Source organism: Pyxicephalus adspersus, chromosome 2 (assembly GCF_032062135.1).
Source record: "Pyxicephalus adspersus chromosome 2, UCB_Pads_2.0, whole genome shotgun sequence".
NCBI classification, from domain to species: domain Eukaryota; kingdom Metazoa; phylum Chordata; class Amphibia; order Anura; family Pyxicephalidae; genus Pyxicephalus; species Pyxicephalus adspersus.
The window spans coordinates 129,448,820-129,467,565 of NC_092859.1; the positions used below are offsets into that span (position 1 = coordinate 129,448,820).

Genomic DNA, 18,746 nt, shown 5'->3' on the forward strand with positions numbered 1-18,746 from the left:
CCTTTAGTTAGCCTCTATCATGTGGAAAAACTGTAAATGTCAAATATCTTACATTTACATATAAAAGGTGTTTGACCATATGTGGGAGTCTTTTTTTTTTTTTTTTTATAAAACTCTGCTATGTACGTACAGATTTAAATATCTAAATATGTGATACCATACTGTCATGTGGCAAGAAGTGCAAGGAAATTATTAAAGTGTAACTAAACCCTGGCAGGGATGACATTATTCCTGCCCAGTGCAGGGCAAGCCTGACATTTTTTAAAAGTGGAACTTTAGTTCTGCTTTAGGTTTTAAGGACACATGAAAAAGGAGACATACGGTCTTCATTCACAGTGCCTACAGAGGAAGGTGATATAACCGTACAAATAACACATAAAATTGATATGGCATCATAATCTAAATAAATTACCAAAACAACAGATTTGTCATGTGGGGAAAAAATAAATACATCCCTACATTTACCAACTCTTCAAATTTATAAAATGGTAAATTAGGTGTTTCTGATAAAGTACCAATTATTACTTCCTTTGGGAGTATGCGCATGTGAAACCATGTGCATTTACTTACCTCGATAATTCATACTTTAATATAATGTCAGAGCATTAACTGAAGACAAAGATTTTCCATGAAATAAAAGGGGTTTATTTAAGTTACAAAGGTAAAACTAACAACAAGTCTCTCTTTCCTATACATACTTCATATGTTGAAATTGTCCTCAAAGAAGGCAATGTTATCAGAGAAAGGTGCATGAAATGCCAATATAATTTACAGTACAACACACACACTTTTGCAATAAAAATAATCAGACAAGTCAAAGGATGACAAATAAATACACAGACAGTAGTCCTGGGTAGCTTATTAACATTATGTATGTTTACAACAGTGAGTTACATCAAAATAAGACAACACTGCCTAGTATTTTACAAGCCAACAATATATAACTCTGCATAGATATACATATGCTGTGTAATAATTTAGTTTTTGTTTCTGACTATTCACTATTCTGGCCACAGGAAGCCTAACATTCATTTTTAAACGTGGTGCTGTGGAATCTGTACACGCAATGGCTGCAATATCCTTGTTGCATCCTACTCAGTGACAGACTGGGTGTCCAGCAGGATAACATTTATTTAAACAAACCCCAAATTTTATTAAAACCAAAAAAAATTAACAAAGCATGAATGCAGGAATATTCTTCATATTCACTTCAACCAACACAGAGGTATTCCTAAATAAAAACAAGACCTAAAGCCATATTGTCAGATGTCCAAAGTGGTAATGTGCAAAAGTCAACTGTAAAGTAAACACTGCAGTTAAAAAGTATGTGCAAATTACACTGCTGAAACAACATCAAATAAATAAAAACAAAATAAAGATTCCAGCCAAGGAAACTAAAACTTTCCCTCGTTCTCCTTGAAACCTTCAGGGTAAATCCCTAAAGGCAACTTCTGTGGATTTTGTATAGAAAAGCAACAAAATGTACATATATTACCTTCATTTCCTACAGGAAAAACATAGACATGCTTTCATAAGGTACAAGTGTAAAAATTGGAAGCAAATGTTGGGAAAATGTGTAAACAGTATAAAGTTTAAAACAGAAACTGAAAAAAAGGAAACCGAACAAAAACAAACCACTCCAACATTGTCCATTGGAGATCAAGGGAGCACTGTGAATTACTACATATGTGTAGATTTCGACGTAAATTCATTTTTTTGTGTATGTTCACTTGGCCCGGTAGTGTTCCTGTGCGTAGGAGTGGCATGTCATTGCACTCTATATGCAGGCAGGTGTTTGTAAACTTTTCAGAGCCCCTGGATCCCTTTTTGAATCTATAGATTCCCTTTGTTCCTGACCCTTTTTATAATCAGCTATCCATTACGTTTCAGCAATAAATTAATTTCTGAACACAAAATAAAGTGTAGCATTTAAACAATTTATCTAGGTGAAGCCAGAACTTAGTAGTACTTGCCAGGGCAGTAAAGGCTTGAAAGCACATTCTTCATTTGCACCATCTTACTGACCTTAACCAAGAAGACAGACATAATTATGCATCTTTTTCAGCAGCATTAAACCTGGCTCTATAAGTAAGTAGCCTTTACACTGGTATACTAAAGTTTCTATCCCCTTGCTAACTCTTCCTACACGTTGTACAGCAGTGGGAGACTGGTCTGTATTTCTACTGCTTAAAGAATATCGAATATGCCAGACTGGGTCTTCAAACTAGTAGGCAACACCCTCATTTTAAGAGTGCCATCTGCTCCACAGGAGAAGACACGTTTGTTTTCGCCTACTTCTATCTGCATCACACCTGCACCAATATTACGGAATAAGGATTGCTTGGCGTGCTCATTTTTAAAGGAGTGAATTAAACCATGGCCCGTCAGCTTCCACACCTAAAGTGGAGAATAAAAATATAATATTAGAATGGTGACAGTCTAAACAACAACATTTCCAGATCAATACAAAATGACAATTCTTTTTTAACCCAAAAAACATTTTATTATTCTGCACCTTCATGTTGCCCTCTGCTGAGCCAGTGACAAAATATTCTTCAGAGCTATCCAGTGCTAGGGCTTTCACTGCGGAGTCATGAGCCTGAAAAGTGTGAAGCATTTGCCTTTGTCGAATGTCAAAGATACAGATAAATCCTTTTCTGCCACCAGTAATAAGGAGTTGTTGTTTTGCTGCATACTGAAGTACTGTGGCTCCATTATCATGGCAATTGAATGCTAAAGTGCCAAGGAAGAAAAACAAAAAAAAAAAAAAACAAGAAGAGGGATTTATTCACAAATAATCTATTACTTATTTTTCAAAATTTATTAAACTGTTCTACCAGAATACACTCAGAAATTTAAATTGACCTGGCAAATCAAGTTCAATTTTGCTTTAATTTCCTTATAATTGGATTGGAGGATTGTTTTTCTTTTATTAAAGCACTGGAACTGATGTCATTATGAGCATGTCAACCTGGCATTAAACAAGCAGGGAATGACTCAAAAAACACATAACAAGTTATCTGTCAAAGTTCAAGCTTATTATTTTCAATCAAAAATTAGCTTTTTTTTTTTTAAATAGGAATCTTATATTTAGTTAAAAAATTACATGGTAAGGAAGGCCTAGAAAAAATGTCACTTGTTAAATGATTTTCTGTTAGTGCTTATTTTTATTGCAATACGTTAAAGAAAACTGTGCTATTTGCAGTGTTTGTGGCACACAACAAAAACTTTGCCTAATCACAGGAGAAAAAAAATTGGTGCTGCTTTCTAAAGATTTTAAACCTGGGTGATTTTCTACATATTTCCAGGAATTTAGTTTACTCACCATGAACAAGACTATTACTGGGCGATATTAATGTATCCCACAGGCAAACATTTCTAAAGCAAGAAAAGAAAGTAAAGCCTTATCTTAGGGCAAAACAATAGCAAATGGACAAAGTATTCCAGCATAGAATAATACAATATTGGTAAAAAGACATGGTCAGACTGTGTACAGTTTAGAGGCTGTAAATGCATCCACAGAATTATAACAGTGTGCAGAAAAAGTTTTTTTTTTTATAACATTTAGGTTAAACAACCAGGCAAACGCCTAAGTGGTTAGGATAAAATATTCAGGACAATGCAATATACATGTTTATAATTATTTGGAAACTCTGTATAGATTCTGGTTTAAACTAAAGATCAAACCATTGCATATGCAGTCATAATACAATCCAGAATCTTGCAATTGATTATCTGCATCAGCTTACCATAGTCAGCAAAAGTGTTAGGATTTTGTAGGTTTTTTCAGATTTCAAAAGGTTTAAAAAAAATGGCTGCACATGAATTACAAGGCTGTGCATACATTAGAATGCAAATATAAACCAGATCAATTAATGCGGAGTGTGTCCACCGATTGCTAATCAAAAATACTTTAACGCTTGTTAATTTTAAATGACCATAGTGGTGATGGCCCATTGGTGGCTGACAGCCACCCAGATTATTACATGGAGATTGTTCCAAAGAACTTCAACTTAAAGGTTTTAGAAGGACGCTGCCCTTTTTTAATGATAATACTAAAGCATTTAAAATAAATATTTTAGTATAAAGTAAAAACAATACCTGTTATCATTGGATTGTCCTGATGTTGCAACCAAACTGGATGAGGTAATGAAGGCAAAGTCACTGGTCGTTTTAGAATGACACTGCCAACTCTACAAAAAAAATAATAAAAAAAAAAATAAACATTTTTCCATGTAGGTAATATTAAAAATATCTTCTATCCCTATTATTTCAGGCACATCATGCCCCATATCTGGTTAATCGCACACAGCAAGGTTGGTTCTGGGGAGCCAGTAAATCTAATAGTATGTTTTTGGGATGTGTGGAAATCCAAAGTGCCCGGTAGAACCCATGCAAACATAGGTAAGACATAATAAAAGAAATAAAACAACTTAATATTACATCAACACAATCATCAATAAATATTCAGATTGTAAAACAAATATAACTACTACACAAGCCATTATGCAATTTAATGTTAACCAACCAGCGAGTAATCTATCATGTGAAGGTTGGTACTTTATTAAAGTGGGCGGAATGACAGCCATAATAATTGTGGTGTTTTGTTCCTATTGGCTTTAGAAAAGGAAGAGTGGCCCAATAAAGAGACTGGACAATCTCAGTAATGAAGTACCTACCTTTATGGGTATTGGAGAAATATAAACCAAGCCAATGGCGATGCTCGATAAATGAAATGCGGAGTGATAATTATTATCAACGGTTTAGGATTTCTATTCTGCAATAGAGATCCCAGATTTGTTTTTCAGCACACATCAATAAAGAATATATTTCCATAAAAGCAATATAGTGAGTTCATTAGCCTTTAGGACTTATTTAAATATGAAAGTGTTAATGCCCTTCTAGGAAGCAATATGAAATAAGGAAGCGATCTCCCCAAAGTGGACAAGATTTTCAACCTAGAAAGCTGTTCTAGGTATAGGTGTCCCCACAGGAGGAGTTTATCACAGATGGCCTAGTCCACCTATACTTTATTTGAAACTAAAAAAGAAAGTCTGACTTAACTTTCAATTTAGTGTGGGTTTTAGGGAAAAAAACCCACAATATTGTGTGGACCTACAGGGGAAGACCAAGAGGAATGACTATTGTTCCCGTTAAATGGTTGCAGAAAATGTTGCTGCTAAATAAATGACCAAAATAAGTCAATAAGTTGTGGCAAGTCAAATAACAGCCACTAGGTAATTACATTTAATTATTAGATACATCATAAATTTTAAATACAGAAAACGTGTAGAAATTAAAATTGCAACTTGAAAATAATTATCTTTGTATGTTCATTGTCCCTGTTTAAGGTGTCACTTCTGTCTTTATAATTTTCAGGAAAGATGACTCAGGTGATACTCAGAGGAGTTGTTTCTTATTTTTACCCCAGGATATAAGCACTATAGCACTAAGTAACAATGTCTATTTCACAGCAAAGTTATCTGGGTGCTCCAGAATTTATTGTACCAACAACACCCTCTCATAGAAAATGTAATACCATTTTCAATACACTGGAGAGATCTATCAAGGGTAATAGGCTATGGAACCATTCTTTGGGGTGCAAAAAAAGTTGGTTCCTATTCTTGCCTGAGTGTAATGTGTTCTAACATAACTAAAAAAAAAACATTTCTGTCACCTACATAAAGTTCGTACAAGACTGACATAAAAGGTTATCATGCTTATCAAACCTCCTATGCTATTTAAATCTAAAAGTGTCCTTGTGGCTTGTGTTGGTGAGATGACTTAAAAGGCAAAGTGATCAAACAGTCTGTAATAAATTTGTTATTAGGAATACATCTGCTAAACTTCCAGTTGGTTGACAGGGTGGGCCTGATTTATTAAAGCTCTCCAAGGCTGGAGAAGATAGACTATCATGGGAGAACCTGTGTGATCCAGCAAACCTGGAATGAATCTGGTACAGGATTGAAAACATTTGACAACTAATGACAAATTATTTTTAAGAAATCCATTCCAGGTTTGCTGAATCATCCAGATTCTCCCATGATAGTCCATCTTCTCCTGACTAATAATTTAAGTTTAAGGACATGCTTGTTTGCCTAAGTACCTCCTATGTAACGCAATGGGAAAGTGTGACAACCTGCAAAGTCCTATGTAAGTGTGAATTGATAAATAAGAATATTTCATTGTTGACCATGTACTAGAAGTCTAAAAAGTCACTGTATTGTCCATAGTTGTGATAAAATTCCCTATCAAGAGCTCTCCTGAGAAAGCATTTTTCACACACTGCATCTACATTTTGACTTGGACTTTGTTAATCAAATAGCATGGTGTAATATGTCACTTGTTGTTCATCAACAATATATATGTGTGTGAATGCATGTATATACCATGCAAAATGTGCATTAGGCATTATTTCAATATAGCAAAGTGTATAGACCCAAAACTAAATGCAATATGTTTTCCAAGCTCTTTAATGATAAATGCAAATCTAGTAAAAATAGAGAGAAAGCTTATTCACTTGTCTAAATATTTTTATTAATATATGAAAAAACATTCTGTTCTAACTATAAACATTTGAACATGCAATTAATTTTTAATTAACCCCAAGCGTACAAATACTGTTTAATACAGTCTGATTTAAATATATATTAGTAGATTTGCTGAAATGGCTGATTACTGTGGGTTTTATAAGGAAAGGGGTAACCTAATTCTACTGCAACCATGAAGGGATACAAAAAAAATAAATAAATCAGGAACTGAGCAATTTTAAGGTTTGCTGGAAAGCTGTGATTATATTTGGGTTTAGCATCTCCAATGTGAATATATATCTGAAGCAATTATGCTGTAAAGGTTAAATCCAGATATCTTTCTGCCTGCAGCTGTAAACTTATATAAATTACCTTCAGAGCAGAAGTCTTCCTTATTGTGTTTATAGCAAAGCATTTTAATAAAATTACCAGGACAACTTTGCTCTAGCTAGAAAAAAGTTCAAAAAATAGACAAACCTTGTTGCCTTGGGAGTTGAAATATAACCTGGTAACCCGAGCATTGCCAGCCTGGCGGAAACATAAAAGTTGTTGTGGACGATTCCATTCAAACATACGGACACTGCCATCCTGAGCACCAGTAAGATCTAGTGAAAAGTTCATATAAAAAAAAAGGTCAACGGTCTACCTGAAAGTTTAATATTCTTAGGAACACCTGAGATTAAATATCATACTTACAATATTGGTGAACGGGGTGTGAGGCCATTCTTTTGACATTATTCAGATTCCTTTTTATCAGCTTTTAGGAATTAGGGAGAAAAAAACAAACAAACAAACAAGGTTTTATAAATTAAATAAAACCTAATAAAAGTATATGCAAATTTATGATATCAGATTAACTTTTTGTAGGATATTACCCATACATACAAAGCTATAATATGTTGTGTTGCCTGCTATTGTAAACCAATAGATGCATTAAGTTCTGTTTTTTGATATGCAGTCATATGTATTCTGTACTGGCTCTCTTTCTCTTATTACTGCCCAAGAGATCCTTTGTTGTAATGATAAGGTGTAAGTGAGTGTAATACAATAAAAAAGTTTTTAAAAAGGTATATATATTGCAAAGCAATGCATTGGTACGTCCAGAATCATTGATTTTTCTGATGTTCATAAATATATCTTGCACTGTAGGAAGGGAGGCTGTTGTACACAACAGTCATATGTAGAACACTAAAAGACTGCACATGCAGGTGAGAATCTGAATCCACACTACTAAGTACGCACTTAAAAAACACAGCTGTTCCATCTATATAACATAGTGCACTTTACATGAACTCTTGAAAAACCATGAGCTTATTAGGAAGGGCTAAAAGAACGTGTAAACATATTAATAAATAATGTGCCTACAATGCCAGCTCCAGTGCTTGTCTGTCCACTTCCCAACCAAGGCATGGATGAAGAGGCTTGCATCTGTCCAAGGTTAAAAGAAGATACACCTGTCTGGTGAATGGCAGTGGTTGACCCCCTGGAATCAAGGTCATCAGAACTAGGAAAAAAACAAAAGAGCTTTTTAGTATTGACTTTTTACATTACAAAAACAACACTGAACTACTGAATCAAAGTACACTGAAAAAATAACCTTTTAGATTCTTTGTCATATTCTTCCCCAATCCAAACATAAGGTTGGGCAGCCAAGAGAGCGGACACATCAAGTTCTTGTACATCATGTGTAGAGGCAAGGACAATCTCATTACAGTTTGCCTAGATAAAATAGAGTAGGGTTTTGTTTAAAGTGCTGGAAGGGTACAAAAATGCAATACATGACAATTTTCCTATGTTCTTATCTTAAACACTGCAGGTAAATGAAAATCCTTGCATTCAACTTCTAAGTTTTGTCGTAGGTTAAAACTTTTTTTCTATGGAGTAGTGCCAGCCTATAAACAAGCAGTTATGACACCTCATTTAGTGACAATACTTGCCTGTGCTCCTTTAAGAGATGGAACCTGTCATGTTTCTTTCCAAAAACTGGTGATTCCCTAGCAGTATCTGAATTTAGTACTTCTAAACCACCGACTATGTACAAGTATTCAGGTATTCTGAGAACAAAATTAAGTCTGGCGCAGTGCTTAATAATCTGAATAGCTCCTCCCTGTACCTAGATAGTACAATTTATAGAGGTCAACCATTTCCATGTTGTACTGAAAAAAATAGTGCAGGTTTTATTTAAATTATTTATGTGTATGTATATGTATGTATGTATCAAAATTTGCATTTGAGTATGCAGACAGCCCATCCTAAATGCTAATGCAGTGCACAGTACTAATAGATAAGCTAATGATTTGAGCTGTATGCCATTTAATAAGCACAAAGCAGAGTTAAATTACAGTAAATTTAATTACATTAAAGCAGTACTAAATTACATATAAAAGGACAGCTCTGCATTTAAATCTTAGAAGTGTTTTACCTTGTTAACAGCAAAAGCCATAATAATGTCAGACTCCTTGTGAATGATCTTTGCTTTTCCACCTGGGTAACCAAGATCAGCTTCAACCTGAAAGAAAATAGATTTCCTGCCTCAAAACAACAAGTCTAGAAGTTTGCTTTTCATTAAAGCACACATACAAGTCATTTTATTACATGCAGTGTTCACTTGTTCCAGCACTTTACGGATCACAATTGTTAGTTGTAGAGAAATTTCCCCATACAATTAAAAACAAAATACTGGAAAAAGTTATAGTTAGAGGGTTAAAAGCAGAAAACTAACAAAAAAGCCAGAAAAGACCAATCTGCGAGTTTGGCACTCTTAGTTGTTGCTGGAGGTAAGAAACTTTTTATTTGCTTTAATATAGCCTAAAAGTACAGACTCTGATTCCTGAGATTTAGGCAGGGCTAGATTGAACCTAGGCCTCCTAAGGGAGCACAACAAATTACAGAAAAGCTCCTTTGGCCACTACCACCAATGGTGGGAAATTTAAATCTGTTCTCTCCCTGAGTGCGACTTGACTGACAGATATAAAGTGTGAGTGTAGTGGGTTTCTGTCTGTCATATACATATGCAAGCTTGCAGCATTAGCTATGCATCTGAACACCGTTCAAGGAGAGAAATCTTTTTGCAGCTGCAACAATTTATCTGAGTATTCGATACCATCAGCAACATTATTAAAGTCAATAAAGTACCTGTCACCCAGAAGACACCACAGCCATAATGGAAGACATAAAATGCTGGTACCAGTGAAAATGGAGGTGAGTGCTAGAGGAGAAGGAGCCTTTGTAGACATACTACCTGATTTTTCTGACGATCTGTTAAAGAGTCTATTCTGACACGCTCCGCATTGTCTTCTACTGACTACATAACACAACACAGTCAAACACGAATACACATGCACAAAGAAACACATACAAGAAAAAAACAAAAATAATGAGACATTCAAGATCACTATTTGGAAATTATCTTATTAGCATGACAAACATGGTTCCGATGATTTGTCATGCATAATAAGTGCAAATCTTTAGCCTACAGACAATGAGCAAATAAAAATAAATAAAATAAACCAAATACACACATCTAGTATAGTAAAGCAAAAAATACAGCAGGAAAATACTTACACACATTTTTCCATTGCTGCTTGTTCCTAAGAATACTTACCATTTTCAACATAAATATTGAACACTTGAAAAGTTCTATACAAGCTGCTGGGAAACAACTACTACTATCTCTAATGTGGTTGATGGTAAGAATGGGGGGGGGGGGGGAGCTAACAAAGCACTGGAAATGGTTTTCACACAGACAGAGCTGCAGCTGACCCCAAAATCACTTCCCTGCTAGCAATCTGTGCTCAGTTGCTCACAAGTAAAAATTCCTGGCCTCTTCAAAAGCTGTTTTGCCCAGAAAGCAGTGTTCCCCCCACCCCTTTTAGCTAGGTGCACCACCCAGCACTTTTCAGTAACCACCTGGCTGTTTTTGAGTAGCTACTGAAAAGTTGGGCCATAATACAGGGGCTGCCACCCACCTAAAACTTCTTCCCACCCAGCTTAAAAAGTTCTGAGAAGAATCCTGTGTAAGGATTCTGCAACTACATGTACTGGATTACACATTTCTCAGAGTTAGGAAATTGGAAGATAATCACTACTTAGCGTACTTGCTAAAATTGGAGGTTGAGCTTTAAACAAAATAGTATCAGGAGTTAAAGTGCAGTGATAGTGAAGGATGGTATGATAAACTATCCTTGTTTATTTCATAATGTATTATAATTTTTGGTATTATACTAAATAGTCAATGAGGTTACCAGAAGCATAGAAAAAACTTAAGGCACTAACAAGCCCTTAAAATAGAGCAGTTCAGTTGCATGAGCCCTTTTATATTTTGTCAAAAATAAACACACAACATAACATACAGCTCTAGTACTCAAAATAGGCAGTGTAAGCCAGTTAAACAACACGCACAAATAAATATGAATGTGAAACAAAGACATGCTTTTGCTCCAGTGTTTACCTCACTCTGCTTTCTCTTCTTTGTAAAGATATATTTTATAAATGATTCCTGCAGAATATCTTGTTTTACCAGGTAATGCCAAAGACGTTTCACAGGAAGTGCAGAATAATCTTTGGATCTGTAGCAAAAAATAAAGATTGTATTAACAAACATTCACAAGGCAATGTAAGGTGTTTCTGTATACAGTGCATATGTATTCTATATACGAGGGGGTGCTGAGAAGTTCCTGGCTTTGCCCCCTTCCAGATGAAATAGAAAAATGAGTGTGGGGGCATATGACAGCCTAATATCTTTGTATGTAACTGTGCAAATATCAGGTCTTTGCAAGTTTCACATCATTGGAGTGTATGGGCTGTCATGAAGTTTTTGTTTTTCCAGGGAAAGTCAGCAAAGGACATTCACACTGAGATGTCAAACACTGGGGGAGAAGTGTCCTTCCTACAGCACTGTCAAAACCTGGATATCTTGTTGCAAGACTGGGCATTTCACAGTTGAAGATGAGCCCCGCAGTGGGCGCCCCCCAACCTCAACTGACCCGGCAACCTGTGATGCTGTCAATGAGCTGATTATTGAGGACTGGCGAACATCCGCAAAAAGGATAGCCCAGATACTTGATATCTCTTGGGAGAGTGCTGGGTTTGTTATCACCACTATCCTAGACATGCACAAGCTTTCAGCGAAGTGGCTGCCGAAATGTTTGAACAGGGATCAGAAAAAGGAACGAGTTGAAGCATCCAAAGCCGTTTTTGCCAATTTTGAAGCTTCACAGGACTTTTTGGCTAGGTTAGTGACTGAGGATGAAACCTGGCTCCACATCTATGATCCTGAAACCAAGGAACAGTCAAAGGAATGGCGCCACACCGGGTCCCCGCGGCCAAAGTTCCGAACCTAGAAATCGGCCAAAAAAGTCATGGCGTTCGTTTTCTGGGACAAAGACAGTATTCTGTTTGTGGACTACCTACCTCTGGGCTCTAGTATCACCGGACAGTAATATGCTAACCTCCTGGACCAGCTGAAGGAGGCAATTAAGATGAAACGCCATGGAAAGTTGACCAAAGGGATCCTTTTTTTGCAGGACAATGTACCTGCGCACACGTCCAACGTTGTGGCTGCCAAATTGAACACTCTGGGTTTCCAAATGGTCCACCATCCCCCCTACTCACCTGACCTGGCCCCTTCGGACTATTATCTGTTCCCGAAATTGAATAAACACCTGAAAGAGCAATGTTTTGAGGATATTTTTGACATGAAAGATACTGAGAGCTGGTTTGCGACCCAACCAAAGGACTTTTATTGGAATAGTCTAGAAAAGCTGCAACTACGCTGTACCAAGTGCATCAGTCTCAGGGGGGAACATGTTGAATAAATGTGTTATTTCATAACTCTGGCTCTCTTCTATCTGGGCAAAGCCAGGAACTTCTCAGCACCCCTTCATATGTAATATATCTACTAGAAATTACCCCAAAACCAATATACCATTTTGGAAAGTGTGCTATGAGGAACAAAATTGCAACATTAATCTAATAACTGTGTTATCCAAGTCACATGTATAAGTAGCATATTCTGCTACTGCTAAGTCATTTTCATTGTCCTTTTATATTCTGTATATAGCACTGATGACCATTGCTACTCACTTGAATGGTGTATTTTCAGGATCCAGCATTGCTTTATGGCGAAGAATAGCAGGTCCTGCACCCACAGCCAATTCACTTGGAAAGGTGTTAATATAATTAGGAGGGGGACCCCCAAACTGGTCCATTCGCTCATGGAGAATCTGCTCCCATTTTTCGAGGTTTTTGAGAACAGCAATACCAAGTGGTGATTTAACAGGTAAGTCTAGAGAATGAAAAAAATGTTTCTTTTATTTGTGCAATACATTTTTTTATTCAGATAATTGGTAAGATACACACAACTGGGAAAAGCCTAATGTGAACGTTATAAAACCATAGTTTTCATGTGATTATCTAATCAACCAATCAAGTGACAGCAATTCAATGAAAAAAAAATGTGCAGATGTATATCAAAAGGATTGGTTCATTTCTGCATCAAACACTGGAATGGTGACATATAATTGGTCAGGACAAAATGGCAATACTAGTTCAAAGTGACAGAAAGACTACAGTAACTCAGATAACCACTCCATAACTATGGTGAGAGAAAGGCATCTTAGGATGCACACGTAAAACCATGGGGCTGATGGGCTAAAACAACAGAAGACCATGACAGGTTCTACCCCCATCAGCCAAAAACAGAAAGCTAAAGCTGCAGTAAAAAATATAGCTTGGTCTGATGAAGCCCGATTACTGTTGAAGCACACAGATGGAGGACTAAACACTAGATCCGAGTCCAAAAGAACACCTCGGGGATATGGTAGAATGGGTAATTCCTAGCAAGAATGTGCAGCTGAAACATCTGCAAATACTACATAATGCAATAATGTCAGCATGAAACAAAATCTCAAGAAATGTCTGCAATATGTGGAATCTATTCAACAACATTCAAGTTAGGCCATTTAAAGGGCCCCTACCCCATATTAGTAAAGGGAAGCCCTACCCATTATTAGTATATTGTTCCTAAGTTTGCTTGGCGAGTGTGTCCGTTTGTGTGTGTATATACATATCAACAAAAACATTAAAACATAAAATTGTGTAGGTGCCCCTTGTGCTTTCAAAACCACTTTGATCCTTTGCGTAGACTCCACAAGACCTCTGAAGGTGTCCTGTGATATCAGGTAGCAAAACGATTGCAGCAATCCCTTTAAGCCACATTGCCCCTGATGGTCTGCCCATAATGCACCCTGCTGACATCCCTTGTTCTATACTCGGTAAAGGATGAACATAAACATAGAGATTCATATGATCTAGGAGGAAAATAATAATTCATCATACCTGGTCACCTGCCATTGCTGCAAAGATCCCACCTTTGATGCTCATGTTATCCATTGGCAGTGTTTTTAGCATAGGGTCAGCATGGCTGGTTTGCAACTATGCAGCCCATGCTCAGGAAGTGTGTTTTCTTCCTCTCATGGCCAACATTATCTCTCCTGTAGCATTGAAGCAAAATTTGCCAAACTTTTCCCCAATGCCCTATATCAATAAGCTTCAGGCACCTATAACCCTCTCTCTTTCCAGTTCACCGGTTAGTAATTATTACTAAATACAGGAAACACCCCACAAGACTGGCATTTTGAAGATGCTCTGGTCATCACAATTTTACCATTGTCAGTCACTCGGGTTCTTACACTTGCCCGTTTTTCCTTTACCATTGCCATCCAAGGCCACAGTAAGTCCTAGGAAAGGTCTGCTAATTATGAATTTAAATGTTTAAGGCTGACATTTATTCTGCACCTTAAATGACTAAGTACTAAATAAAACCTATTTTCAAGGCAAATCGGATTACATCATCAAGTCTCTTCAATGCAGTCAGATCATGGCTTGTGGTAGGGATGATTATGGTGCAGTACATAGCTTTCTAAAAACCAAAAAGCTGTGGTAATGCCCACATATGTTGCCAATTTATGTTTAAAAAAACTGAAATCCAATGATAGAAAGGGGTGGGCCAGTGAAAGTTAGGCTGAGCAGGAAAAGGCTGGATGATGCTGTATGCTCATCAGCCAAGTGGGACAGGCTCTTCTATCCGACTAGCTTCAGCTCGGTGTGGACAGAAGCTGGAGAAGCTGATTTTATGCAGTGAAATCAAAGCAAGTTCAGTACAGGTGGAAAGACTGTACAACTGTGCAAGACTGAAGGTAAGGCTCCAAGGAAAGTAAAAAAAATAAAAAAAATGAAAATCAGAATATGGTTGAAATGAAATGACTAAAAGCTTTGTTTAAAATGTTAATAGACAATCCGCATATCCTATAATAAAATGTGTAAACTAGTATACATTTGCACAAACATAAAAGATATACATGCGAAACTAACTTGCATGCAATAAAAACAATTTTCTCTAATTTGGTTGTCATTTGAAACAGTATTATTAATATTAATAATATTATTAATAAACAGGATTTATATAGCGCCAACATATTACGCAGCGCTGTACAATAAATAGGGATTGCCAAATGACACACTAATACAGACAGTGATATAGGAGGAATAGGAGGAGAGGACTCTGCCCCGAAGAGCTTACAATCTAGTAAACAGTAATCATGTAGGGAGGTGGTAAATTGTATCCAATAAACCTTCAACATTTCTTTCTCTACAAGAACCCCCCCAAACCCCCTTTTATTGTGTAAAGACACAGTCATTGTCAAATCTGCATGCCAGCAGTGCTCCCTTTCACCCCCACAAGTTTACCTGGCAAGGACCTATGAGATAAAAAAAAAAATGAGTAGAAAAAGCCAGGGCCCTTTTCCTATATGCAAAGCATGAATGGTATTTGCTGTAACCCATACATGAGAAGTAAACCAATTGAGTGAGAATGGGGCTCCAATTCAGGACATTGGCATACTGCAGATAATTGTACAGTACAGTCGACTCAATGCATACACCCACCATACACCTTCAGCTGACTCATGAGAATGTTTTAGCATATCTTATAAAAACCTTAAAGGTAAGAAATAAATAAGATGACACTACTGATCATGATAGCAGCTGAAAATCAGAACTTGTAATATACATATTCTGGGATAGTGACTTATAAAGTTTTCATATCCTGGCATCACCAGAATAACCATACAATTAGGGTTTTTTTTTACAATTTTAGTAATTCCATCTTACTTTTAATTGCAACTATACAAGAAAAAAAAAAACACTTTCCTATGTTTCCTACCAGGGAACAGCAGGTGGATCCACTCATTTTTTTTCTAAACTACCCTTTCCCTCTCATAAAAAAATATTATTCAGTCTCTCAGCCTTTTTATATTTATCCTAGCATAAAAGTTATTTATATCTCACAACTATCTATTTTCTTTTCATTTCTCCTATCTGAGTTCTAGCTCTTGAGAATGTTTCTTCGATTTATGTCTTTCCTTTCCACTTCCATAATTTTTAAACTTAATTCAACCCTCTAAAACCACTATAAAGTGCTCACTGAAATACAACTAAAGCAGCACATCACTTCTTTCTCCCTTACTGGCTATCACTAATAACCCGGCCTGATAACACTGCATCATCTGTTACATAGATCTACACTGGCTTGAAATTCAGTCAAAATCTGACTATGGAATCGGCGGCTCAGTGGTTAGCTTTCTGGCCTTTGCAGTGCTAGGTCCCAGGTTTGAATCTCAACCAGTACATTATCTGCATGGAGTTTGCAGGTTCTCCCTGTGTTTGTGTTGGTTACCTCCCACATTCCAAACATTTGCAGTTAGGTAAATTGGCTTAGCCCCAATATTGACCTTAGTCTGTATACAAGACATATGAGGTGGGGGCATTAAACTGTGAGCCACTTTGAGGGACAGCTAGTGACATGACTAGAGACTTTGTACAGCACTGTGCAATATGTTCCAGCTATATAAATACAGCGCAATATAAACACTGTGTAATAATAAGGAAACTGGTGTCTATGAACCAAACCACACTGTCACCACCATTACTGCCCCTCTTGCTGTATCCATTCTATATATAATTAGTACAAAATAAATTTGACTCCTTAGCCTCCTTTATTTTTATTATACCAAATAAGCATTTCCTGTGATGACTGGAAGCAAAAAACAAGACATTTAACCACTGCCAATGTGGGAAGTGATTGGTGTTTAATACCCTACTCTACAATATTACAGTTATATAAAGGTCTGCTTTTGCAGGGTTAATTCCCATAGTGCTTTAAACTGATAATTACTCTGCCTGGCACACTGCACAAAGCTCCCTTACCCAGTGAAATTTTCTGAGCAAACCAGTCCTATTCCCGCTACTAACCTTATTCCCCCCCCAAGCCCCCTGCCCCCCGAGTTCATGGTCCCCAAAGTAATATCAACTGTACAATAAATGCTTAGTCTTAAGAGAAAAAGGAAACTTGCAATTAAATATGGTAACTTCATATGTTGTTTATGTGCTTGCCATACTAATAAAATGTATTTCATTTCTGATCTATGCAAACTTCCTAAAATCTTACTGGTGACTCGTTTGTTACTTCTCAGCAACATCTCAGCAAACAGTAGAGAAAAAAAGTAAGAACTTGTCAAATAAAACAATTGTAATGAATGGATCTCCTTCACTGGTTTGAGAAATCACCTAGGCAGAGGGGCTGACTGTTGTTTCTGGTGCACATGAATGTGCAATTTGAATTTTTCACTCAACATGATCTAAAATTCAGTAATAGTTAGTATTTCCCAAATCTTTTGCTCGATCCAATATTCTAATGCTCTTGCCCCAGTTCAGTAATGGCACACAATCACTTTCTTTTACTAGATCATCTATGTTACAACCCCCACCCTCCGCCTTGCATCCAAAGCCATAATAATCAAATCTTTTTTCGTGAACGACAAAGCATTTTTGGAAAACATTTTATTTGCCTCTACTCCATAAAAATTAACTCGGTTTCAAAAGGTTCCCTGGACCATGCCAACAAATTTTAATGCACTACATCCACATTTCATCTAATGGCTAATCCCAATACCCACTTCAAAGCCCTGCAGTTCAGACCCCATCTATTACAGGACTACACACATACATCATAGGGACTTCATCAGACTTATTTACCTGTAAGAACTGGAATTTGTGTGTTCTTGTATTTGTGTATCTGAAAGAAATGCATCATCATCCTCATCATCGTCACTCGGAATGCTTTCATCTGAGTCGTATATAACTCCACTATCAGAGAGAGGAAGAAATGGCTACAATAAAAGCAGAAAAGAAAGGGTTGGATGAACATATGGGTAGGACATTTTTTAGAAAAATAAGATAATATGAATGAAAGCTCAAATATAATGTATCAAACAGGTAAGTAATTTCTTCACCTAAATTTATAAACCTGTATGGTGAACCAAACTTGCAAGCCAACCAGACTCCACATTTATAGAATGTTACTTTACTGCCCTCAGTTTTGTATGTAACTGCAAAAGAAATCAACCACTGTAACACCCTACAGCAATCATAACCCCAGGGCTTGTATATGAAGGAGAACGCAAGGCAAAAAGAAACACCAAAAAAGGTCAGACTGGAATATTCAATCCAGCTACCCGGAAACCATAGACCTGATTTATTAAAGCTCTCCAAGACTGGAGTGATTGACTATCACAGGTAAACCTGGGTGATTCAGCAAACCTGAAATACATTTCGTGCAGGACTGAAAACATTTGCCAACTAAGAGTGAATGATTTTTAAAAATTCATTCCAGGTTTGATGGATCACCCAGGTTTCCTCATCAGTCTTGGAGAGCTTTAATAAATCAATCATAATTTATTGGTATAGGGAGCAGAAGTTCCCAAATGTGGAGTTTAAAAAAAAAAAAAAGAAAAAGTAAACAAAACTAACTAAAAATGATAATTTTGTTAAATTAAAGTAAAGTTCCTTTTAATTAGTTATCCTTATAATAAAAGTAAACAGATAGAATATGGAATATCGAGGATCACTGTCAAACATGTGTGGTCACTATCAGAGGCAAATATTGTGTCTGATGGGAAAAACTGAGGCAAAGGGATCATGGTAGATCCATAACCTTCAGATATTATGTCTGTTGAATAGCGACAGTGAAGCACAATGTATCTCCGTCAGTAAGTTTATTAAAAGAATAAACTGTTACTTCCATTACCAAGATATTACAAATGTCAATGTTAAAAGTTCAAGAACGCATCTTTAACACTTGTGACCTAAATGTAATCC

General features: G+C 36.5%; 1 protein-coding gene across 1 annotated transcript in view; it reads right to left on the reverse strand.

Moving 5' to 3' along the window:
- Positions 1 to 622: 622 nt before the first annotated feature.
- Positions 623 to 18,746, reverse strand: part of DMXL2 (Dmx like 2) — a 74,595-nt gene continuing 56,471 nt past the window's right edge. The window contains exons 28-42 of the mRNA XM_072399099.1: positions 17,625 to 17,758; positions 15,265 to 15,289; positions 12,615 to 12,838; positions 10,981 to 11,098; positions 9,772 to 9,834; positions 8,953 to 9,039; positions 8,128 to 8,249; positions 7,896 to 8,034; positions 7,227 to 7,287; positions 6,980 to 7,135; positions 5,102 to 5,115; positions 4,102 to 4,193; positions 3,326 to 3,378; positions 2,516 to 2,733; positions 623 to 2,397 (exon numbers count right to left, since the gene is read on the reverse strand). Of these exons, the coding sequence (XP_072255200.1) occupies positions 2,188 to 2,397; positions 2,516 to 2,733; positions 3,326 to 3,378; positions 4,102 to 4,193; positions 5,102 to 5,115; positions 6,980 to 7,135; positions 7,227 to 7,287; positions 7,896 to 8,034; positions 8,128 to 8,249; positions 8,953 to 9,039; positions 9,772 to 9,834; positions 10,981 to 11,098; positions 12,615 to 12,838; positions 15,265 to 15,289; positions 17,625 to 17,758 (1,716 nt within the window). The 3' untranslated portion in view covers positions 623 to 2,187. The remainder of the gene's footprint in view (positions 2,398 to 2,515; positions 2,734 to 3,325; positions 3,379 to 4,101; positions 4,194 to 5,101; positions 5,116 to 6,979; positions 7,136 to 7,226; positions 7,288 to 7,895; positions 8,035 to 8,127; positions 8,250 to 8,952; positions 9,040 to 9,771; positions 9,835 to 10,980; positions 11,099 to 12,614; positions 12,839 to 15,264; positions 15,290 to 17,624; positions 17,759 to 18,746) is intronic.